The sequence below is a fragment of the Chrysemys picta genome, chromosome 4, assembly GCF_011386835.1.
Source record: "Chrysemys picta bellii isolate R12L10 chromosome 4, ASM1138683v2, whole genome shotgun sequence".
Classification (NCBI taxonomy): Eukaryota; Metazoa; Chordata; order Testudines; family Emydidae; genus Chrysemys; species Chrysemys picta.
The window spans coordinates 20,859,266-20,883,068 of NC_088794.1; the positions used below are offsets into that span (position 1 = coordinate 20,859,266).

At 48.3% G+C, this 23,803-nt stretch overlaps 2 protein-coding genes across 31 annotated transcripts in view; both read left to right on the forward strand.

Moving 5' to 3' along the window:
- Nucleotides 1-11,906, forward strand: part of PLEKHA6 (pleckstrin homology domain containing A6) — a 143,804-nt gene extending 131,898 nt beyond the window's left edge. For 23 of the 25 annotated variants that reach the window (XM_065591537.1, XM_005308251.3, XM_005308238.5 and 20 more), the window contains 4 exons: nucleotides 442-575; nucleotides 1,011-1,153; nucleotides 3,308-3,431; nucleotides 6,242-11,906. In XM_065591537.1, coding sequence (XP_065447609.1) covers nucleotides 442-575; nucleotides 1,011-1,153; nucleotides 3,308-3,423 — 393 coding nt within the window. In that variant the 3' untranslated portion in view covers nucleotides 3,424-3,431; nucleotides 6,242-11,906. The remainder of the gene's footprint in view (nucleotides 1-441; nucleotides 576-1,010; nucleotides 1,154-3,307; nucleotides 3,432-6,241) is intronic. The other 2 variants (XR_006174201.2, XR_010600399.1) reach the window with 1 other exon arrangement.
- Nucleotides 11,907-12,051: 145 nt separating this feature from the next.
- Nucleotides 12,052-23,166, forward strand: GOLT1A (golgi transport 1A). 6 transcript variants are annotated; one of them, XM_065591542.1, is made up of 5 exons: nucleotides 12,052-13,664; nucleotides 15,578-15,669; nucleotides 18,214-18,392; nucleotides 18,879-18,942; nucleotides 20,966-23,166. In XM_065591542.1, the coding sequence occupies exons 1-5, from the start codon at nucleotides 13,493-13,495 to the stop codon at nucleotides 21,002-21,004; spliced, it is 546 nt and encodes a 181-aa protein (XP_065447614.1). In that variant the 5' UTR covers nucleotides 12,052-13,492; the 3' UTR covers nucleotides 21,005-23,166. The 6 variants fall into 6 exon arrangements, with proteins under 6 accessions (XP_065447614.1, XP_065447616.1, XP_065447615.1 ...); XM_065591544.1 differs by having other exon boundaries at nucleotides 18,280-18,392; XM_065591543.1 differs by lacking the exon at nucleotides 20,966-23,166 and adding an exon at nucleotides 20,616-20,934.
- The last annotated feature ends 637 nt before the right edge of the window (nucleotides 23,167-23,803 follow it).

Here is a 23,803-nt window from a genome sequence, read left to right on the forward strand (position 1 = left end):
TACATGGTGGGGGGAGACAGCACCTCTGAGATGACATGGGCCCAGGACAGGCAGGAGAAAATGGGGCCTGGGCTGAAGGGACAGGTCCCTCTAGGCATTTGTGTTGCCCGGGTTCTTATGTCCTGTAGCCTGGGACTGGGGGCTGGAGCAGACACCAGGGCTGGGCACTGCGCAGAGAAGAATGCAATGTAGGGTGGGTGTCATGTGGGTTCTGGGCCAGGGATGGGTGTTGTGCTGGTTCTGGATTACAGAGAGTTGCTGGAGCAGGAACTGGTGATATATGGGTGTGCTAGCACAGGCTGGCTGAGCCCTGAAGGAGGGACTGGGGGCTGGAGAAGGGACCGATGCTGGCTGCTGTGCGCTCCTGTATGCGTGCAATTACAGAATGCCCATGTTGCCTTCAGACCCCTGGACTTAAAACCTGCTTTTGCCTCCTTCTAGCTCTCTACCCCGGACAAGGTCCTCATTCCGGAGCGGTACATTGAGCTGGAACCGGACACCCCACTAAGTCCTGAAGAGATGAAGGAGAAGCAGAAGAAAGTGGAAAGGATAAAGACGCTCATTGCCAAATCCAGGTGATGGTGCTGTTCTGTGCCCATTTCAGCACCGGCGGTGCCACACCACCGCCTCCTCCATCGTACCCTCTCTCTCGTGCCCGTGTCTGACCTTCCACCCATCCACTACAGCCGCTGTTTGTCTGTCCGCCCTCCCTCCGTGCACCTGCAAATCCATTCACTCAGCTATCCGTTCACGGAGCCACCTGATTCATCTATTCATTTGCCCACTAACTCATTAAATTCCTCGGCCATCCAGCCATCCATCTATCTGCCATTCCACTCATGCAACCACTCCCCCTCCACCCATTCATCTCGTCCACCTATTCTTCTACCTGCTCACCCTGTCGTTCTGCCCAGTCACATCCTGCATCCTTGTGAGCACGCCCTGTATGTCGGGCCGGGTCATCGCTCTGGGGGCAAGGGGGCGGTAACACCAAACTCTCTCTGCTGCAGCTTGCAGAATGTGATCCCTCTAAGCGAGGGAGAGGTGGACGTGCCCCAGGATGCAGAAACCCAGCTCCAGGAGCAGGAGAAGAGGATAGAGATATCCTGCACCTTAGCTACAGAAGCCTCCAGGCTGGGCCGCATGCTCTCTGGTAAGGCACTCAGGAGGCAAAGAACTGCAGTTTCATGGTAAAAAAATGAGACACAGGAGATGCCTAAGTCAAGAAGGGGCAGACCAAAGCCAGGGGGGTACTAATTACATGGACAATTCCTAATGATCATGGATTTACCTGCATTAAGGGCAGAAGACTGAACTCAGGGTAAAATGAGTGTTAGGGATGACCAGGCAAGGCACCTGGCAGGAGTGGGGTGTAGGCAAAAGGCGAGATATAGTGAAAGGGCCTCTAGAAATAAGATCGATAGGTACATAGGCCAAGATCCTCAGCTGGTGTAAATTGGGGTAACTCCCATCATTTTGATAGAGCTATGCCCATTTGCACCAGCTAAGAATCTGGCCCACAGAGGCAGATCCACCACTGGGCTATTCCATTTTCCTGTACTGAAATCAGTGGAGTTACACCAGTGTAAAACTGAAGTAGCGCCATGATAGATCAATCCCGTCGACTCCCCCCCGGCAATTCCAGTAATAACAACGGGTGTGACTTTCCTCTCCCCCCTGTGTAAATCAGGAATAACGCCACTGAAGTCAGTGAAATGACACGCATGTAGGAGCAGAATCGGGGCCCCTGTATTCATATCATATGGGCATATGTAATGGGGCCAGATCCGCAGCTGTGGTAAATAGGTGGAACTCTGACTCTCAATGCTGTCTTTGGTCATGCATAGTACTTCTGTGAACTTCAACGGGCGTCATCCATGAACAGACAAGGGCAGAGAATAGACAGGAGAGCAGTGGCTCTCAAACTTTTGTACTGGTGACCCCTTTCACATAGCAAGCCTCTCAGTGCGACCCCCCCCTTATAAATTAAAAACACTTTTTTATATATTTAACACCATTATAAATGCTGGAGGCAAAGCGGGGTTTGGGATGGAGGTTGACAGCTCGCGACCCCCCCCCCCAATGTAATAACCTCGTGACCCCCTAAGGGTCCCAACCCCCAGTCTGAGAATCCCTGCAGTAGAGGGTCTTGTTCTCCTTTCACTTACAGCGGTGAAACTCTAGTGGGCCAGATCCTCCACTGGTGTAAATCACTGACGTCAGTGAAGCTACACTAGTATACACCAGCGGATGATCTGGCCCATTGATGTCAGTGGAGTCGCACCAGATTTATACTCTCAATGCTTGGTGGTCTGCACCTGTCCTCCCTGGGCTGACACATCTTATTTTTGCATTGGCACTATTCAACCGTGAAGCTTTTGAAAGCAGCAAACCCTCAGCTCTTGCCACTGAAGCACATCTGTGCCTGGAGATCCCTGCTTCTGGGCTAGCCAGCTGGTGACTACAAAGCATTACTCACCCGGCAAAAACTAGATGGGAAGATGGGGCAGCCTCCAACGCATGTGGAGATGATGAGCGATGTTGGATGGAAGGGATTGGGCGTGAAGAGAGGGAGGCTGGCCCAGTGGTGAGGGTAGGGCCACCCATCCTGACAGGAATGTTGTGGGGATATTGTGAAGCGCTCAGTTAATACGGCAAAGGGAACTGTGTATGTAGCTAGATCAGACTAGAATATGGTGTATGTTGGATGGAGGGGGTTGGGTTGGGCACCTCTCTGGAAGGGCCTGTTTCCCAGGATCTTCAATGGAACAGTGGCATTCTGCAGGGGCCTTGAGTAGAACCAGCTGAAGAAAGGGATGTGTTGAGGGGGAAATCTTATGAAAAAAATTAACCCTTTTTCTCTGTCAAAAAATTTCAAAACTACATTTTTTGCAAAACTTGTCACCAACGTAATCCATCCTTTTCTGGTCAAAAAGCTTTGCACTGTCTCGCCCCAGCTCTAGAGCAGACTAGGAAACGCCTGAGCCCTGGTGCGTGCAGTGTGTTGTGGGGGGCTGTACTGGCAATGGGGTGCTGTGGCCCATGCCCATCTCCCCGCAGATAGGCGCTGCCTCCCATCTTTGCCTAAGTCCATGAGGATCCCAGTGTGGCGCTCACGTGTGCATGCTGTGGGGGAACCATTTGTGTGTATCTGTTGTTTCTGACCATAGTTCCTTCCTTTTTTATATTCCCCCGTCGTCTCTAACCTCTCTGCCTTCCTCTGGAATTTGCTCCCTGCTTTGTCCTTTCTCCCCTTGCCAGCTGCAGCGCTGTGTTCTTCACGTCCTTTTCCATTTCTTGTTTCCAGCTCAATGTGCCACCCCGAGTCCTCCCTCTTCCCCAGCCTCCCCGACTCCACCGACAAATCCCCTCTCGTCTGAGTCATCCCGGGTCGCCGACAGCAGCCATTTTATGCGTGTCTGAACCATGAAGTAAGCACCTTTTCTATTGTACTTCATCTCATCCTCTGTACATCTCCGCCTCCAGGGGTGACGGGGAGAACCTCACTCAAGAGTCTCCTCTTCCCATCCATTCATAGGTTGCTTCTCACCGAGCTAACACTCTCCTCTGCCACGTTAGCCCAGTCTACTCCCATGGAACAAGCACAAGGGGCTTAGAACTTGGAACACTGAGGGTCCAGGACCTTGTTTTGAGTCCCTGGGTCAGATCCTCCACTAGGATAAACTGGCATAGCTCCACTAAAGTCAATGGAACTGTCCTGCAGGGTGGATTGATTTAAATCATAGTGATTTTAAATCAACAAACCCTGACTTAAGTACCCAATTTTAATTTTTGTTTTGCATTTATACCTTTCAGTTATTTACTTATTATAAAGTTGATTCTCATTGGTTGGTATAATTTGGTACTTCTTTTTGCTAACCAGGATGTTACACTATATCCGTACACATTTATTTCAGCAGTTATATTGCTTACCATACGTTTATTCAGAATTGTAGTTTTTTATGATGTTAGGAAATGGGGAATGAAGCATTTCTTATGTACTAGATGACGATTCATTTTTACTCATGATTTGTGCCAAGCTAATTGGAGGAAAATTAGAATTCAATTTAAAAGCCACAAGAACATTTAAAAATGTTTTTATTAGTTAAAAAAGAGTACCTTAAATGTGCCGAATACGGAAGAAAAAAAGTTTAATAAATCAGTTTTAAATGCAAAACATGTTTTGATAAACAAAGGAAGCATCAACTGTAGTTAGTGAATAGCCCTGATTGCATCTGGTCACCCTGTCCATCATGATTTTAGAACTAGTAGATCTGATCCTCTTACACCTTGTTTTTAGTCCTAGCTGGAAGAGGAGAGCAAAGTTGCGCGTTGTTTCAATTTCTAGTTGGTTTCTCAGCTTTGAATGCATTAGTCATTGAACTGAACTAACTGAATAAACTGAAGTGAAGAAAATAATCTCTCTGCACCGGCAGAAGAGACTACTGCTGTCAAAAGCTAGTTTTGCACTTCAGGTTCCAGCTGCTTAGCCCGTGACTTCAACCAGTTCAGTGCTTTGACTTTCTCTAAGAACTTCGGCCGCAAACTTGCACTGCTTGAATATTATATTTTTTATTTAAATTAAATTATTTGAATCCTCTATAGTAAGTTTAGGCCTGAACGTAGGTTGTCATAATTTCACTTTTAATTTTAAATACATTTATTTTTTTAAAGAACAATGTATTGAATTTACATTTTTAAAAAATGGATTTAAATTTTTAAAAAGTCTATTTTTAAAATCATTGATTTTTATCCACCCTGCTACACTGCTTTCCACCAGTGGAGGAGCTGGCCCCATCCCTCTTCGGGATCAAGAGTTTTCTCCAGGATTTCCTTCTGAGCACAAAGGAAAAGCTAATGGTGTAGCTAAGTTGTACTAAGGACTCGGTTACTTGGTAGAATGCAGCCCAGCTGGATGGGAGCAGGTGGTTTCTGCCCATTCCAGGACTAAGTGGGTCCTGGCTACGCCAAAGCCTACTTTTGCCATGCATTGAATGGATGTTGTGGGCAAATTCTCGCCTCGCTTAGATCCACTGTAAATTAGAAGCAGCAAAGAGTCCTGTGGCACCTTATAGACTAACAGACGTATAGGAGCATGAGCTTTCGTGGGTGAATACCCACTTCTTCGGATACATGTGAAAGCTTCGGATGTCACCCACAAAAGCTCATGCTCCTTTACGTCTGTTAGTCTATAAGGTGCCACAGGACTGTTTGCTGCTTTTACAGATCCAGACTAACATGGCTACCCCTTTGATACTTGTAAATTAGAAGTGACCCCAGCGGAAAGCCAAGGGTGCAAATTAGAGGAGAAAACAGGCAAGAAAAATGACACATCCTGCACCCAGAGAGATTGGTTCCTTTCACTGCATAGACAAAGCCATGTAAATAACAGACATTGGGCATGATGGCGAAAAACCAAGGAGACAGGATGAGCATGAGCTCCAGAAACCCTTTGCCTCTAGGTAACAGGTTCAAATCCAGGCCAAGTCAGTAGCGAGTCACTGGTACGATCTGGTGGCTGTGTTGGCCTGTGTGAGATGAGATTAGTGGGTTCTCAGTGCAAGTGCTAGTGGACACACAGCACCGAGCTGGCACTGACTTGTCAGCAGCCTCAGCAGAGATGTTGGGGACTAAATGGCCATGGAGACTGAATTCTCCTCCCATCCCTAGGGGACAGCCCTCCGGGGCTGGACTGAGCCCCATTAGCAGGGCAGCGCGGGCAGAAAGGCTGCTTGTGCTGGACCTGCTCTGCGGATGAATAGTGGAGCCTATTTTCCATGGCTGTTGGCCCAGCTCCTGTCACCAGTACTAGATTACCTCCAAAACGTCCCTAATTCTTTTTGGTGAAAGTGGCCAGTTACCAAACAGCCTTTTCTGCCCTGGGATTTTAGCCATAGGTGGAGCAGCAGCACTGCACACCCCTGGCATAGATACTCCAGCGCAGTGTGGTTTGCAGGGGTGCAGAGCCCCCTGGTTTGCACAGGTGGAGATTGTGGCGTCCCTCTCCTTACCCCGGCTTTGCATTTGTGCAGCAGTTGAGGTGACTGTGTCTGGGTCGAATCCTCAGTACAGACCAGGCCTAAAAAGGGTCATTTATTTTTTTCAAGAGTGGACAAAAATCCCATTTGCTCCTGAGCGTTCCTGCCCTGGGGCGTGATGCAGGCGCAGCTCTGCCACGCTTCCCGGCGGGTGGAGGGCTCGGCTTTCTCACTCCTTCTCCCCTCTCCTCTCCTCCCTCCAGCACAAGCCCTGGCTGCTGTGAACGCTGTGAAGTTCCACGGAGCCACGTTTTAACACACAAACATGTGCGTCCCGAGTCGACAACCAAACCTTTCCTCGCTCATCGCTTTCGGTTCTCCCCGAACCCCTGCCACTAACCAACGGTGAGATCGTCCAGGACGAAGATGCTGTGCGTCGGCACCTGTCGCCAAGGAGAACACGGGAGCCTTATCTCTGCACCGGTCCCCCCAACTGGCCGTGTACCATCCCGGGAGGAAGTGCTGTGGGTGGGCTGCCTGCTGGAGCACAGAGCGGCAGAGAGGCGCTGGTAAATCACTGCTACTGCAATGATGGAGGTTTTGCGTGAGATCTGTTGCAGTCTGGGAGATGGGCCCACTCCACAGCCAGCGTGAACTTCAGGGCAGGGGATCTGGCAGCTACCCACCAGGCTGTTCCATGGCCGGAATAGCTCATCGAGGGGATGGTGTCTCACTGGAGGCTGGGGCGTTTCCCTTTGCTTCCCGCACTGAAATATTTGTCTCCCAAAGCTCGTGTCCCGAAGGGGCTTTTGCACGGGGACCGAGCCGTCACTGCAATTGGAGCTTGCTCTTGCCCTCCACTGACGTGAGCACCTCATCTCCATTCTCCACACCCCTTCCACCTCCCCAGGCCTTGGCCTGGATCGGCTCCTAGCATCTTTCATCTCTGGAGCTAGCCACCCGTGAAACCTGGCCCAGCCACGTTTCTCCACTCATGCTCATGCGCATCCACGGGAAGGAAGGAGCGGGCATCTGGGATGGACAGATGGAAACAGGAGCCAAGGAGGGAAAAGGCTCCGGGGCAGAAAATGGGAGAGGTTAAGGGATCTGCAAAATTAAGAGGACATAGCTGTATCTGTGAAATACTAGTGTTTCACCTCCCAGGGTGAAGGGTGGTGTGGAACAGCAGGTCTGTGCAATGTATGTGGACATGTAGTAAGGGAATTAGCTGAAAGATGCAGGGGGACGGGGCTAGGAGAGCCCAAGTGGCTGGTGTTGGTGACCAGGCGAAACCTGGATGCTTTCTGGGGACAGGAGGGATCCGTTTGCACATAGAGACGACAAGAAGAAAGGGAGACAGGCTTCGGGATATTTTTTTCTCTTGGACCAGAGCAGGTTCTGGATGGTAGCAACAGGTGCCCTTCCTCAGAGTTTTGTTTTACCCAGCACAATGCTCATTTCTTGCATTTTTATGGGGATGGGAGTGGGGTGAAAGAGAGGAACTGGTACCAGTGTGTGTGTGTACGTACACACTGTGTACGTACACACACACATGCTCGCTCGCTCTCCAATCAGGGGCTGCTGCCCAGATACTTAATACTAGATTGAGCAAAACGCTGGAGAAGTGGCTGAGGGAACAGCAGTCTTTCGCTGTCCGTGGCATTTCTTGGGCATCTTATCATCTTGGATCTGAGTGCCCCATCTAGCTCTTGATATCTAGTCCTGAATGGCCTTGAGTGGACCTAGAGGGGCATTTCCTGCAGTGTCTTGGCAGGTACCATGTTGATGCTGTCACTGTCTCTTGCCTCCATCTGGAAAGCACTGCCTTTCCCCCAAAATGGAGGGGACACCAGAGCTGTGAGGCCCAAGGGAATAGGAGCATAGCTGGGAAGGGATCTAATCCCTTCTGCTTTCAGGCTAGAAGCCAACTTTTTATGGATGGGACAAGGTAGAAGCTTCCCCACGGACAGGTGATTCCATAATTGCCCACTGCAGGGTTCTTGCGCCTTTCTCTGAGCAGCTGCTACTGGAGACATGGGCTACTGCACTGGATGGCCTCCTGGTCTGGCAATCCCTGCATAGAGAACAATCCTGTGCTGGCCTTTGGGAAAGGGACTAGATACCCATCTCTAACTTCTATGGTTCCCTGCTATGTTTGCATGTGGAACGGCACGCAGGCAACTAACACTCGTAACTCACTGCACTGAGACACGCATACCCCGGAAATTTTTTTCTCCTGAAGAACAGAGAGCTAGACTAGTTCCTCTGACGTTTTGGAATAACTGAGATCAGGTGTGCATGGTGCTGAGTCGTCTCCGTTCCTGCAGTACCTTATGAGATGAGCCTGCTCTTCCAGATGTGTCTTCATTGTTTCCCCCCAATACATTGAGAGAATCGTCATCTCGGGGGGACGTATCAGGGGTGATGGAAGAGATCTAGTTCAGAGAAGCATCCAAGAGGTTGGCTGCTCTACTGAAGCTTGTCAGAACTACCTGAACCATCGGGGTCTGCAGAATCTAGCATTATTTCAGCACTGCTGCTTCCCAACGGAAACTCATAAGTGAGAAGGTCCATCTAGACCTCAGCTCAGTTCAAGCAATGGTTTGGAGGAAGGAGGTTTCTTCTATCTGTCCAAGTTGGTTTCCTTGTCCCTTCTCAAAATTAGGGCTGCATGCAAATGCAAATGTATTTTCCACCACGCGGTGGATTTGCAAGTGCTCAGCTCCCATTTAGGTACTTAAACATGGGCAAGATTTTTAAAAGTGCCCACATCCAGCAGCTCCCGCTTGATATTGATGGGCAGATTTTCAAAACAGCACTGAAAATCTGGCCACTTATTTTGGTGCCTAAGTGGGAGATGAATTCTTTTGAAAATTGGACCCTGTGTTTCACAAAAAATACTTGCAATTTCATTCCAGACCCCCTTTTTGGGGGGAGGGGGGAATCCCAGCAATATTATTTTCCTTGAATTCTCAGTGAAATTGACAGGTTTTGTATTGAAACCTGAAAATCTATTTAATTTTTTTGCAAGAATGGAATTTTAAAATTCCCAAATCTGAAATTGAAGCCTACGCTCAAAATTAAGACCAATCTGGGTTGAATATGGGCTTGCTTTTTCACTCCAAAATCTACTTTTTCAAGTGCAAAGCTGTGAAATGTTGCTGGCTGCATGCAAAATGATCTGGTGTAACGAAACTGACCTGAAATAGGAAAGTCTCAAGTGTCGAGCTTTCCCAGTGTTGCTGTGAATATTATCTGAGCTCCTCTGTCAAGAACCCCTCTTCCTATGGACTTTCCAGTACAGTTAGATGCCCTGCTCTAACATCAGACATTGGACTTCTGCACCTTTACTACACTGCTCTTACCTACACTGGTGCAAATCAGGATTAACTCAAATGAAGACAAAATAAATTCAGAGCAGAGTGTAGGAGTGGACAATCAAGCTCTGTACCTTATACTAGAGACTGGGGCTCTGTCAATTCACTACGTGGAGGAAGAACTGTTTTGTCCCAGCACTTGAAACTCCAGATGATAGTTCTGAAAAAGGCAACGCAATGGAGATGCGTAATCAAGCTCAATCTATTTCTTAGCTTTCTTTCTCCATTGGCCTGATCCTGATTGCATCTGAGAACTCACATCTCCAGCTGAAATATAGAGAAGGTGCAAATGCTCAGCACCTAACAAGATTTCTACTTCTTCCCAGCCATGCCACCAGTTGAGTGAAATGGGAGCTAGCTGGCTGCCTGCCTGCTGTAGCCTGTGAATCAATTTTTCTTTCTAGTTTGGCAATACACATAAAATCCAAGGAAACAGAACCTCTCTGCCCAATGGATCTATCTAACATCTCCCTAGATTATCTGTCTATTTTTAATTTTGGCAATACACAAAACATCCCAGGAGACAGAACTTTCCCCAGAATCAGATCTATGAATCAATCTTTCTTCCTTTCATTTAGCAATACATATAACATCCCTGGGGGATAAAATAATCCTGCTCCCGTAATGGAATCCCAAACAGCCCCTGTTCACTCATGAAGCTGGCCCTTTATTTTGCTATACATGCCTTAATATATGTTTTATGGAAATTATACATTTATATAATATATATATATTTGTTTTTCTCTCCTTTTCTGGGTGATACTGTTTTGTGCTAACTTTCTCTCTCTCTCTCTCTCTTTCTCTTTCTGCTGGGCTCTTGGCATCAGCCCCGCCAGAGAGTTACAAAAGGAGATTCTTTGCCAGTTCATCAGAAAAAAAAAGACCTATTTAAATATACATATATATATTTTCTGCTTTTATTAAAAGCAAATTTATTTAAAATAAAATATAAAAACTGTAAGTTTTGAGAAATGATGCATTTATTTCCCTGTTACTGAATAGGTAGCACTCTGTGTACGGCCAGGTCCTCAGCTGGTGTAAATTGGCATCGTTCTGAAGTCATTAGAGCGACGCTGATTTGCATATGCTGAAAAGCTGGTCGTCTAGGCACAGTATATGAAGACATATAGGACTGTACCGTATTGGGGATTGCAGAGGATGTCTTGCTGGTACGCAGCTGTCAGTCATGGATCCTTGTGACTGTATGTGGGATTTTTAATCTTGAGTTTCAGTGTTACATTTTTACCTTCCTTTTGTTTTTGTGAATGGTTTCTCTGTGATGGTGTGACTAGTGCAGAGGGCTGCCTATCAGTAGTCCAGCTGCTAACCTCACCAACACACCCGAAGGGTATACGCCAGGGCATAAGCCCCAGGAAGGATGGTCTCTGCATGGTGGATGTGCCTTTCTTTGCTGTGAATGTGCCCCCAGATGTAAAAGGGGGTGGCTGAACTGAGAAAAATGCAGCCAAGCTAGGAGAACCCCCAGGACCAAACTGGGGTGCAGGAGCTGAGCAGAGGCAGGAGAGAGGTTGGATGGTCAGGAGGATTGTTTCTAGTGGCCCAATTGAAAACCCACCAACATCAATGGAAAGACACTCACTGACATTAGTGGCCTTTGCATCATGGATGGAACCAAGAGACAACTTGGAGTTCCCACCAGAGTGTCAGCTCCCCAACGGGCTCCCCCTTGACTCTCCAGTCAGTCCAGTCTCCCATCATGAAGAGGGCTCTCCTGCATCTCGGCTCCGACAACACGGTTCCTAGGGGAGGGTACATTTAAGGGAAGGGGTGGGGGAGCAAGGCAACCCCACTGGTAAGCACCTTTGAAAGGCCTAGGGATTCCCACGAAGGACACAGGGAGCTCCTAAAAAGAACCTTCCTGGCATTAAGGCACGACCTAGTAGATGTAGAAGGGACAGCGAGGAAACCGCCCCACTATGCGAATAACAACGTAGTGTCTGTGACCAATCCCTGCTACTGTCACTTTAAGAGTTTCCAATGTTCCAAGCTGTGAGCTCTCAGTGGCGTGGCTGAGGATCACAATATTGCAGTATTGTGGAACTGTGGTTTTTAATTATTTTAATTTTATTTTGGTTATTTTTCATAACACCTTCATATACCAGCGACTCTTGTAAAAAAAACAAAAACAAAAAAACTTTGCATCAAAAAAAAATCTATTTATGCACATTATTTTTTGGGGGGGGTGGGAGGAGTGGCAAAAATTAGATTTTTGCTAGTGTTAGACAAATAAAATTATCCAAGAAACGATGTGATGTTGCTGTCTTTCTTTCTGTATAAAAGTGACCTTAGATGACAACTACTATAACATTAGATCGAAGAGACCATGGTCAAATGGCTGTCACGTTTCAGCAGCTTGAATTCTTCACCCCAATCTTCCCAGTAATTAAATCAGTGGTAGTTTGCTTTGTATTTTTCCCAACAGCATTTGTTTTAGATGTAGCTACTAAAAGATCCAATCTCTCACAAGGGAAAAAATGCATTTGTACCTTGCAAGTTTGTATAAAATAAAAATTGCTGGTTTGTAAATAGATCATTTGTTGAGCTTGTCCTTCTTGCAACTATAGCTAGGGGACGGACATGCTTGGACATATTTAGGGGACCAATTTTCAGAGGTGCTGCAGCTTCCGTTGATGTTAACTTGAGTTGTGGGTCTTTTATTATCGTTGGAACGGATCATAATTTCTGTTGTAAGACCTTGTTTGAGTTGCTTATAGCTTTGCCGATCTAACCATTCAGGCTGAAATTTTTCATGATGACTGTCTACCCCAAGCTGATTTTTTTTAAAGTTTCAGCTTAAATGGTTTGGCCATTTCAAGGAATGAGGCTAGGGGGGAATACATTGCTTTGCCAATGTTTTAAAAAAAAATTCGTACCTGCTTTCATTGAGTAGCTCTAGTACTACCATACTTTCAACGAAGGAGTTGAAATTTGGGGTGCGGGTCGCCCAGGAGCAGGGGATGCGTCTTTTATCATCCATGTAAAAATTCACCCAAATTTGGCCAGGTTATGAGCCTCTGAAAATCTCAGTTCACACGTGCTCAGTGGAGGTAGAGATATGTTGTAGTTTGGCAGCTTAAATTCTCCAAAATCTCCAAAGAGGGGCCCTATGGAAAAAATAATATGTGACCATGTAATTGAAGACTGTATCACAGTGTTCTACACCCGCTCAGCTGCACTGCCCTATGGGATAGCAATCCTAGAGTTCCATGTACACAGCTCAGTAGCAATGCCTTCTGAGTGATTTTGAAGGACCTTGTGGGAATCCACATGGCCACCCGAGGGAACTGTGGGAGGAGAGGCCAAACTCCCACCATCCTCTGTGGAAACTCCAGAGTGACTCCCACAAGTCCCTTGGCTCCAGCATCATTTCCAAAGAGGGAAACTCAAGCAGGGGACTTCCAACTCTGCCGCCCACGAGAGGCTTGGTAATGAAAAAGTGAGTATGCGATCCATGGCTTAATGGGGATTCTTGAAGGGTAAGTGCTAACTATAGGCTCAGTGGGGAGCAAATCCATGCTCATTGGGATGCTCTGAGGGTACAACCCAACTCCAGAAAGCAGTGGGGTGGGACGGGACTGCTCAGTGTGAGGACATGGGGCAGAAATAGACCTATGGAGGGACAATTGTGAACAGCGAATGCGTCTGAGCATTTCCCAACTTCCTTGCAAATGTTTCGCAGACAGGAAAAGAGACCAATTGCTGATGAATAATTAATTTCTCACAAACTATTCCTCCTACATGTGATGGCTGGAGCCCATGTCTGGTGAATCGGGTGTAATGCTCGTAGGAGCACGCTCCCTGTATCAGACAGATGCAACGGATGTGCCGGGCTGTGTACTTAGCCTTGCACAATAAAGATTCTCCACTTGCCATTCAAACGGGGGTTGCATGTGGAATGAGCGCGCTCTGTTCTGGAGCCAGGCTGTGCAGTAGAAAAGAGAATCCTGCCACGGCTGAGTCAAGGGGGAAGGTTTAACCCAGCGGGATGTGTGCATGAGGTAGCCATTGCTGCTCCTTGGATAGGTAGCAGATTCAGGGCTTGGCCATGGGGTAGTTTTCCAGTGGAGAAGAAATTAGCCGCACGACTGAGCGGGAGAATTAGAGGCAGCAAAGCTTATGTGGCTCAGAAGCCCAAGCACGGTCCCGGAGAAGCCCCATTGGACGCTATTTCTAAACGTTCACGGACCAGCAACTATTAAGAAACAAAAAGACCAAGCTGGATGGCACTGCTCAGCACTTCGGGTGATCAAAGGACGTTGGAAGCTTTCATCGAGCCAGGGCGGGACAGGTGAGTGTCAGCTCTCTGGGGCAGGGGCTGCGTTTTTGTTCTGTTTGTACAGTGCCTAGCATAGTGGGGTCCTACTCCATGACTGGGGATCCTAGGTGCTAATAACAATACAAAGCAAGGGAGACTCAGGCCTTGTGAATTCTCTTCTTTCATCCTCATTTACAGTGGTGTAGGTCAGATTTGAATCAGGTCCTTGATAGGCAGGAATGGGCCATTCATAGAGATCTCTGGGCAGTAGGAACAACAGGGAGGGGTAATACAAAACTCTGCTCTCCCAGGTAATAGCGATGGCAGAATCCCCGGGGGTACTTTATGCAGAAGAAGCTCCGGGTAAGGGACTAGAGGCCTGTGCTGGTTTCAGAGAGGGAACCTAGCGGTGATGAATGCCACATTAACAGCTGGGCCTTTTAAGGTTACTGCCGCTGCTGTGGAGTTAATGATTTGCGGGATGACGAGGTAGGGATTAAAGACCTTTCCAAGGGTCACTGGTTGGGAGCTCGTGGAAGCTGTGGGTCCACCCCCCCACCACACCCCGCTCCACACACACCTTGTTTCACTCCAGGCTTATGCCAGGGAAGATGGTGTCTCTCACGGAGTTTCAGAGTGAGTAAGGGACGCAGCCTCAGGGGGGTTGGTTGTTAACTCGTCAGTGTTACTCAGTGAACCCAGGGAACAGCCTGTCTCAGAGGCTAGGGCTTATCGGCTCCGTCCAGTGTGTGATGCTGTGACTGCTGGAGCTGGAGGTTGCTCTGTGGCACCAGTCACAGCAGATCAGGAAGTGTCAGAGGCAGAGTGAACTACTGTCCTGCCCCTGCCCCAAAGGCCCTGAGTCTGGTACTGTCCCTGCAAACCCTGATGGGTGTTTGTCAACACCACAGAAACACCATTCCACAGAAGAGGGAAACGTGCATTTCACAGCTCTGCAGAACTCATAACTCACCACAACTGGCAGCGTCTGCTCAGATGAGATCTGGGTCTACAATGCCAAGGCAGGGGGATGTAGATCAAGGGTGAGCTGGCAGTTCTTGAGGTTGGAGTGGGGGAGCCCAGGACTGGCATAGCAATGGGCTGTGGGTCAGGATGGAGAGCCACTGGCAGAGCTGGCAGTGGGGAGCTCAGGACTGGAAAAGTGGGGGGGAGGGGGCTGTGGGTCAAGACTATGGGGCATTGGCACAGCTGTGGGGTGTGTGGGGAGCTCAGGACTGGAATAGCAGAGGGGGGTGAGGGCCATTGGCAGAGCTGGGTATGTGGGAGGTTTGCTGAGCACTTGCCTTCCCTTCTCTCAGCACTGTTAGTGAGCGCCAAATCTCCCTGAAGAGGAAAATGAAGTGAGTAACTCATGCCCTGACACACACACAAGGTTTGCAGATGTGTCCTGGGTTTTCAGACCAGTTTTCATTGCTCTAAACCCCTATGACATCCCATCCTTGGCTGCTTTTGGCTGATAGATAAGTTGGAGAGCCCTGGGCCTGACCCAAATCCCATTCAAGGCAATAGGAAGACTCTTAGTGAGTCCAGAGCTTTGGCTCAGCTCCATTTTGAAGAGGGAGGGGATTAGGAGGTGACCCCTGCCACATGGAAACCACTTCACAGGTTTTCAGGAAATCGTTTTCCTGTTTTCCAGCTGGCTTAACATCAGACTGTCTCTTTTTCCCTAGATACATATAGGGAGAGGGGCGCTCTGAGGCCAGGGTGATGGGTGAGCTCTCAAAAACCTACCTTAGATAGAAATTGTCTTGTCTAAATATTTGATGCAACCCACAAATTAACCTTCCTTGCTGAGGTGGCGAGGCAACGAGGAACCATGGAGTGGATTTGGTGACAGAAGCTGGCACCATCCAATACTTCTTTGGTAGCAATACGTTGTCCTCTGGCTGCTGCGCTCCTAATCACTGACCCTCCCTCTGTTGCAGAGATCGGTGTCGGTCTTGTGGGCTTTGGCCTATTTTTCATCTTTTTTGGGGTACTCTTGTACTTTGACTCAGTGCTGCTGGCCTTTGGAAACGTGAGTACCTCAAAACCTTGGCCCCCTTCCTTGCCCCTCCTGAGGGCAAAATATAGCACTGGGACAGGGGCCCAGACACGACAACCCCACTGCAACCAGTCACAGCTCCCACGGTGGAGCGTGCCAGCCCTTTGGCCCTGTATAGGTTCCTATTATGAGAGAAATGGGGCTAGTCTCTGTTCAAATCCTGCTCGGGTTTGTGTGAAATAAATTTGCTGCATTTCAGTCCAGCTGTGATGATGTCCCCATCCTTAATCTCATCACAACTGGTATTAACTGATCCCCTTGTAGGCAACCTCGAAAGAGAAGCCAAGAATCAAATCACATGGAGACTAAACTACTATCTCCCTACTGGGGATGGTCTTTCCCAATCAGGGTTGAGACACATGGTGTGGGGGACACTTGTATGGTGCAGCACATACTTGTGTGGGGATAAATAGAGCATTTCAGTCTCCAGGGAAGTCAGCCCAGCACCTCTCCTCACAGGCACTAAAGTCCTTCTAAAAGTTGTCTTGAATTTACAAATAAAAAGATAGGGTTACCATTCGTCCGGATTTACCCGGACATGTCCTCCTTTTTGTGCTAAAAATAGCGTCCGGGGGGAATTTGTAAAGCACTCACAATGTCCGGGATTTCCCCCCTCCCCCGGCAGAGCAGAGCGAGCGGCTGGGAGGGCTGCAGGAAAGTCCCGGGCTGGACTCTGGAGCAGCTGTAGAGGAGCCGGATCCGCCCTGCATTCTGAGCCGGCAGCTCCCTTGCAGCCCAGTCCGGCAGCACTGTGCAGGGCCAGGGACCGGGTTTTGTTGTGCTGGGGAGCGTAGCCACGTGTCCGGCTCGGCTCGCACAGAGCCCAACACCCTGTTCTGAGCAGCAGGGTAAGGGGGCCAGGGGGCAGGAGAAGGGGCAGGGAGGTTCTGGAGGGGGCAGTCAAGAAACGGGGGGGGCTTTTTGGGGGGAGTGGAGAAAGTTTTGGGCAGTCAGGGTACAGGTAGGGGGTAGGGTCCTGGGGGGCAGTTGGGGGGGGTCTCAGGAGGGGGCAGTTAGGGGACAAGGAACAGGGAGTCTTAGGTAGGGGGTGGGGTTCTGGAGGGCAGTTAGGAGCAGGGGTCCCAGGAGGGGGCAGTCAGGGGACAAGGAGCGGGGGGGCTGGGAGTTCTGGGGGGGAGCTGTCAGGGGGCAGGAGTGGGGAGAGGGATCGGAGCAGTCAGGGGACAGGGAGCAGAGGGGTTTAGATGGGTTGGGAGTTCTGGGGGGGGCTGTCAGGGGGCAGGAGTGGGGAGAGGGATCGGAGCAGTCAGGGGACAAGGAGCAGAGGGGTTTAGATGGGTTGGGAGTTCTGGGGGGGAGCTGTCAGGGGGCAGGAGTGCGGAGAGGGATCGGAGCAGTCAGGGGACAGGGAGCAGAGGGGTTTAGATGGGTTGGGAGTTCTGGGGGGGCTGTCAGGGGGTGGGGAGTGGTTGGATGGGGCGTGGGAGTCCCAGGGGTCTGTCTGGGGGTTGGGGTGTGGATAAGGGTTGGGGCAGTCAGGGGACAAGAGGCAGGGAGGCTTAGATAGGGAGTGGAGTCCTGGGGGGCAGTTAGGGGCAGGGGTCCCAGGAGGGGTCAGTCAGGGGACAAGGAACGGGGGGAGGGTTGGCGGTTCTGGGGGGGCGGGAAGTGGGAGGGGCTAGGGCGGGGCTCCTCCCATCCTCTTTTTTGCTTGCTGAAATATGGTAACCCTCAAAAAGAACAAAGGGCTTGTCTACACATGGAAGTTCATTCAGATTCAGGTAGGGTGTAAATTTAAAGTGGATTATCTATTCCTGATTAACTCCAGGGGTGGATGCTTTTATTCCAAAGTAGTTTAATCCATTTCCAGAGTGGATTCAGAATAAGGCACTCTTACTCTGGGATAAGAGCATCCGCGCGTGGCGTTAATTAGGAAGAGTTAATCCGGAATAGCTATTCTGGAATAACTCTCCATATAGACGAGCTCTGTAACATGAACACGTTTTCATTCTCATGAAATATCAGAGATGTTTCCTTCCAACACCGTGGGAATCAGCTGGCATCGGAATTCTACCACAGTCAGCGCAATCCTAGTGGGGTTCTACTAGTGAAACTGTAACAACTACAGTGGGGATAATGATACTGATATCTCCTTTGATATCTACTAATGAGAAGTGCTGTGTAAGACCTAGGTATTGTTATAACTGAGAGCAGAATTTAGCCCTTCATTCTCTCATCTACTGCATTTCTGTTGCCTGGGACTTAGGCAAGCCTGTTTCCTTACTGCATTATTACAGTGGCTTATATGCATTGTCCTTTATAATGGTTACATGGATTGCAAAAGCAGGCAAGTAGGATGCTGCGTTAGCGTGATGGATGGCGCCCAGGTGAGGGGAGAGGGGGATGCCCGTGTCAGCAGATGAGATAGACAAGGGTTCTCTTTGATCACATGGGAAAGAGGAGCTAGAGTTGGTGCCCGATCGGGAATGAATGAAGGGAATGTGTAGACCTTCTCTCCTCTAACAAGTCCTGTGCGACTCCATTTCCTCCGCTTAGCTCCTGTTCCTTTCTGGCTTGGCCATTATCATCGGACTGAGAAGGACTTTCAACTTCTTCTTCCAGAAGGAAAAGCTAAAGGGCACCAGCTTCTTCCTGGGAGGCATTCTCATTGTGCTCCTGAGATGGCCTCTTCTGGGCATGTTGCTGGAGACCTATGGCTTCATCACCCTTTTCAGGTGACTAGTTCTCTACATGCCTTTAGTTTTGGCCTTTGCCAATAGCTTTGCTAGGGTAACTGGCAAAACTCCATAGGTGTAGAGCATTGTGGGTACAAGAGGCTATCTAGGAAACCCCATTCTCATTCCCCTAAGGAATTCCTTAGCAAGCATCCAAAGCTCCCCAGAAAGGCACACAAAAGTCACAGGATCAACTCCCCTGTCGTTTGCAAGGCATTGATTTCAAACACTGTGAGCCAGAAGAGATCCTGCCAGGCCCCAAATCCGTACCAAATCCACATGGCCATTTGTGTGCTGGCAACAATCTGGCAATCAGCTGGATGGACAATATTTCCCAGCTAGTGAAAGCTCACAGGAATTTTTTAGACCTGTGTTTATTTTACCCAGTTATAGATCCTAGGGAAAGTCCTTCCTTGACCCTAAATCAGCCCACTCCCTTCCCCAGCTTCCACTCATTGATTAAAAATTATCTTTGTTTTGCTCCAGGGATTTTTTCCCAGTAGTCTTTGGATTTCTGGGAGCTTTGGGAAATATTCCACTGCTGAGCAAGGTAAGCAAGGCTTTGGGGTTGGATTTCATGCAGAGTCAGGGGGCTTTGGTTTTGCAAGGTACTGGCAGAAGATCCCAGTAAGGATACTGGACCAAATTCTGAGCTGGTGTAAATCAACAGATCTTTATTGACATTTCCAAAGCTTCACAGATTTACACCCGCTGAGAATTTGGCCCATTCTCCTCTCACACTGGCTTCACATCCCACGTAACTTAATTGATTTCAAATGAGTCACTCCCAATTTACACAGGTGAAAGGGAGAGGAAAATCTGGTCGAAAGAGGCAGTTAAATGTCTGCCCTCAGTTACGCTTGAATTGTTTGAATGTCTGCGTCTCACAGCCATAATTTAACACAGACCTGACCAAGTGCAAGTTTTTAAGAGTTGGGATTTAAAACAAGTCTTCAGATTTGATGTTCCTTCTCATCCCATGTTAATTCTTCCAGAATGTCTCTTTTGCTCCTGCTATTCTGCCGTTAGCTGATCTTCCGTCTTCTGTAATGATGCTTCCTAAGTACACCTCTACCCCGATATAACGCTGTCCTTGGGAGCCAAAAAATCTTACCGCGTTATAGGTGAAACCGCGTTATATCGAACTTGCTTTGATCTGCCGAAGTGCGCAGCCCTGCCCCCACCCTGGAGCGCTGCTTTACTGCGTTATATCCGAATGCGTGTTATATCGGGTCGCGTTATATCGGGGTAGAGGTGTAGCAGTGATTTCTCACGTCGTACAGCTGTGTCACTCGCTGGAAACTTGTGTGTTTTCCCAGGATCCTTGCATACCACCATAGTATTTGTCTTGTCCACATTCAACGCTAGACTCTCACTGATATTAGAATTGGTCAAAAAATTGTGAAAAATATTGGCACAATTTTTGTTGAAATTTCACTAGTGTGAACATTTTTGATCAGCACTAATTCATAGGCAGCAATATGTATCTGTTCACTAGAGGTCTGGACTGTATCTTCTGTATAGAAAAAAGTCTTAAACTGTGAATACAGAGTTGCTGAGGAGATGGATTGTACTCAATAGCAAATAGCATCAGGACTTCAACTGGTCATCCCTTGTTACAATGCCAACCACTGTCCTGGGGCAAGTCTGGGAGAGTCCGACACTCTCCTGGACAAACATTATTGAATTAAATTTTAAACCTTTGTGGTCCATTTATTCAAAATGCAGTTGTGTCTGGATTATTGTGGGATTGTACATAACTTTTCTAGAAACCTGACCAATTAAATCTCTGAAAGTATTAGGAACTTCAAAGGGCTTTGGGGACCATCTCTGTGATGTGACTATCCTGGAAAGTACTTGAGAGGAGGGAAATGCAAATTCTCCCCTGTGAAACCAGCCTTTTGAAGCTATGCCCTGGGGAGCGAGACCCCCTGTCTACTGGTTACTTGCTCCTGGAAATTCCCATCAAAGATCCTTGAACTGTAGAACAGATGGACTAAACTTTACCTGAATGGGCTAGTTCTGAGCTGAGGCTGTTATGCACTTGTGACAATAGAGGGTTTTTGAAGGACCATAGAGGTGACCTTTTATGGGGTTTTGAAGGACAAATTGGCTACCACAGCCCATGGCGGAGTTGGGGTGATCGCTGGGAAGCTTTTTAGCATGTATGTAGGTTCCTTTATTGTTTTTAATACATTTTCTCTGTAATGGTTTCATCTTAAGGATAAATCCACTTGCATCACAAGAGCTGTGTGGTAGCTTACCTGTGGGCAGATACACTGCTCTAATGTCTGAAGAGGAAACAAGGAGGTCTGCTTAAGCAGTCTGTCCTTTGCTGGGAATAGCACAGTGAAGGCAGGGAACTGTTCAGCCTGGGAATACCTCAGTCAGAAGGGAGAGAGACGTGGGGCTCCACCCAAGAAAGGCAACAAGTTGGAAGCCAGAAGCCTGCCCGTGGGTGCCCTTGCTGAACCTCTAAGGGAAATGCAGTTCAGCACAACTGCGCCTGTAAGTGTCACCATTAAGTTCAGCTGGAGTTTACTACCGCTGCTAATGAACTGTCATTGTTGCAGCTATTCCAGAAACTAGGAGACACCAGCTCCTTGGTATGACCTGGAAGAGTTTCCAACAGCAAGTGGAGATAACGTCACCTGCTTTAGACACCCGGATCCGTGGGCAGCCGGCTCTCATTGCACAGACACTAATCTGCGGTCTCTCCAAGCCAAGAGTCACCTGGACTGGACACGCTCTTTTATTGTGTGAAGGAAGCCGCTTGGAGCCAACAGATCCTGCTACCAATTAACCCAAAAATCCAAGCCTTGCTATCAGATTGCTCCCAATCGGGTAGATCTGGCAGAGATTCTCACCTTCCCATGAGCTACACTGGAATGAATGAGTTTCCCAAGCCAGATGGTTGTGCAAGTTGTTGATTTACTCTTTTGTCATGTCCTCATGAGAGTGAAATTGTATGTGGATTAAAAAGCATGTCTGAGATAATACTGCATCTCAGTCCCATTAGAGCAGTGGTTCCCAAACTTTAACAACCTGTGAACCCTTTTCACTAAAATGTCAAGTCTCACAAACCCCCTCCTAAAAATGAATATTTCCAGGGATTTTCTCCTTTACCTGAGTATAAATTATAAAAGCAGTGATCTTGGAAATATCAAATTTGTTTTTATGACATGCTTATTACGCATTATTTATTATTAATTATTATTGACCATTACAGTATTTTTATTACATTATGAAAACAGCAACACTCTTCCAAGATCTCACTTTCGTAGCTCGTATCACTTTGAATAAGCCTGTTATAAGACAAGGCTCCTATGTTTCATCAAGGAGTATCAGATGTGAAAGCATGAAGGTATTTAAGAAGCCAACTCAAAGAGTTCTTCTTACACAAGCATTCAGGTCTTGAGCAGTCCAGGCAAACAACGCACGTTACAACAAAGCTTAAACTTGTTCTTCATAATAATTTTAAAAACAATACTAGCTGCCTATTTAATTTTAAAAACAGCAAAAAATATCCACCTCCCTTTCCATTTCATATAAGGAGTCTTGAAGTTTAAACCTTCTCAGTGTGATAGATCTGCTTGTTTTGATCTGCTTAGTTCTTGGAAGTCCAGGGGCAGGGCCAGCTTTAGGCCAATTCCACCAATTCCCCCGAATCGGGCCCCGCGCCTAAGAGGGCCCCGCGTCCAGTGGCAGGGCCGCCCAGAGTGGGGGGCAAGTGGCAAAGAATCCCTTCCCTGGCTAGAGGCACCTTTTTAATTTTTACTCACCTGGAGGCGCTCTGGGTCTTTGGTGGCGGGTCCTTCAGTGCTGCTGAAGACCCGGAATGAGTGAAGGACCCACCACCAAAGACTAGGAGCATGGCTGGGTGAGTACAAGCCTCACGTGTTTTTTTTATGTGGTTTTTTTTTTAGTCATCCCTGTCGGGGCCCCGTGGAAACTGTTCAAATCAGGCCCCGCACTTCCTAAAGCCGGCCCTGTCTAGGGGCTCCAGGCTGTTGGCCCTGTGCTGCCCAGGGTCCCTAGGGACAGCTTTGTCCGCCATTAGGGAATTTTTTCCCGAGAACCGCTGTAACATTTTGTGAACCACTGCATTAGAGGGACATGCTGCTGTTGACACATTGTTCAGAGCGTGTAGTATGCCCCTATTCTGATGACTGCTCCATACAGGATAGGAGCCTGCTACAGCTAGGAGGGAGGAGAGTTATTCCTTTAGCTCAAGTTAGCTAGATCAAAACTAGTTCAAATATGTCTACACATGCTGCAGTCATACCTCCTGATCACAGTGTAGACATACCTTGTATGAGTAACTCTCAGGAAGCATTCTGGACAAAATACCTTATTACAAGCTCTTCTTGTTCTTTTTAAAGGGGGGGTTGTTTGTTTTTTCCTGGAGCGGGTCGGGAAGAGCTAAGAAACAGGCTTTCCCCTTGAAGGGCTCTGACAGAAACAAAAATGAATCAGGGAACTTGGAGAGAAGCTGTCAGATTTCAATGGGTGTTTAGCACAAAGCTAAAAACAAAGTCGTGTCTGATGCCTCCATGGTGAGATGGGAAGCGACGCAGAGTGTCTAGGGAGCATGGAGTCCTACAAGGCCAATGAGCATCTCTGACCTGTCTGATTCCTTTTAATCCTGGTTTTGTAATATTTTAAAAATCACTAAGCAGCAGGTGCTAAAACTACAGTGACTGCACTAATGTTCCTCTCTGGTCTCTGCGTCTTAGCCGTGAAACAATGAGCTTCGTTCTCTGGCCGAGCAATCCAATTGTTTGTGTTGTGCCTTTTGTACAAGCTCAAGGTGCCTTTCTGAACTGGAGTTTGCTCCCATCCAAGTCTGCGGCAAAAGTCCCTCATCACATTAAACTGCAGGATCAGGCCCTGAAAGGGCGTTGCAGCATTCAGTACGAAATAAGGTGAAGTCCCATTCCCTGGGCCAACCCACTGATGACGCCAGCCCTTGAGGCCGGATTCTGCACCCCACTGCAGCACGTTGGGGAATTCTCCCAGTGCAGGAGCGACATAGCTTAGGGGCGCGGCGAAAGGGGGAATGACCCGAGTGCTCTGTGCTCCGTCTCTTCTGGGCTGCAGAACCGCCAACAGGCAGCCATGCAAGGAGGCCTTAAAGGCTGAGGACTGCTCTAACTTATTGCAGAGGTCATGTGTGCCTCTGGAGCAGCCTAGGATCTGGGAGGTACAAAGAGGTTATAAAGCTTCCCTGCAGCTCCCCCTGCTTGGACTGCTCTTCCCAAGAGGCATGGCCCGGAATCTGCCCCTTAGAATGCCGCCGCTCTGAGAGAGGGCAGGGGAGGTTATGAAAACTCCTGTTAAGCCCCATTAACATTTCATGACCTGATCCAGGGAGAGTAAATTACCCTTTTCGTGTGCAATGGCCATGAGAA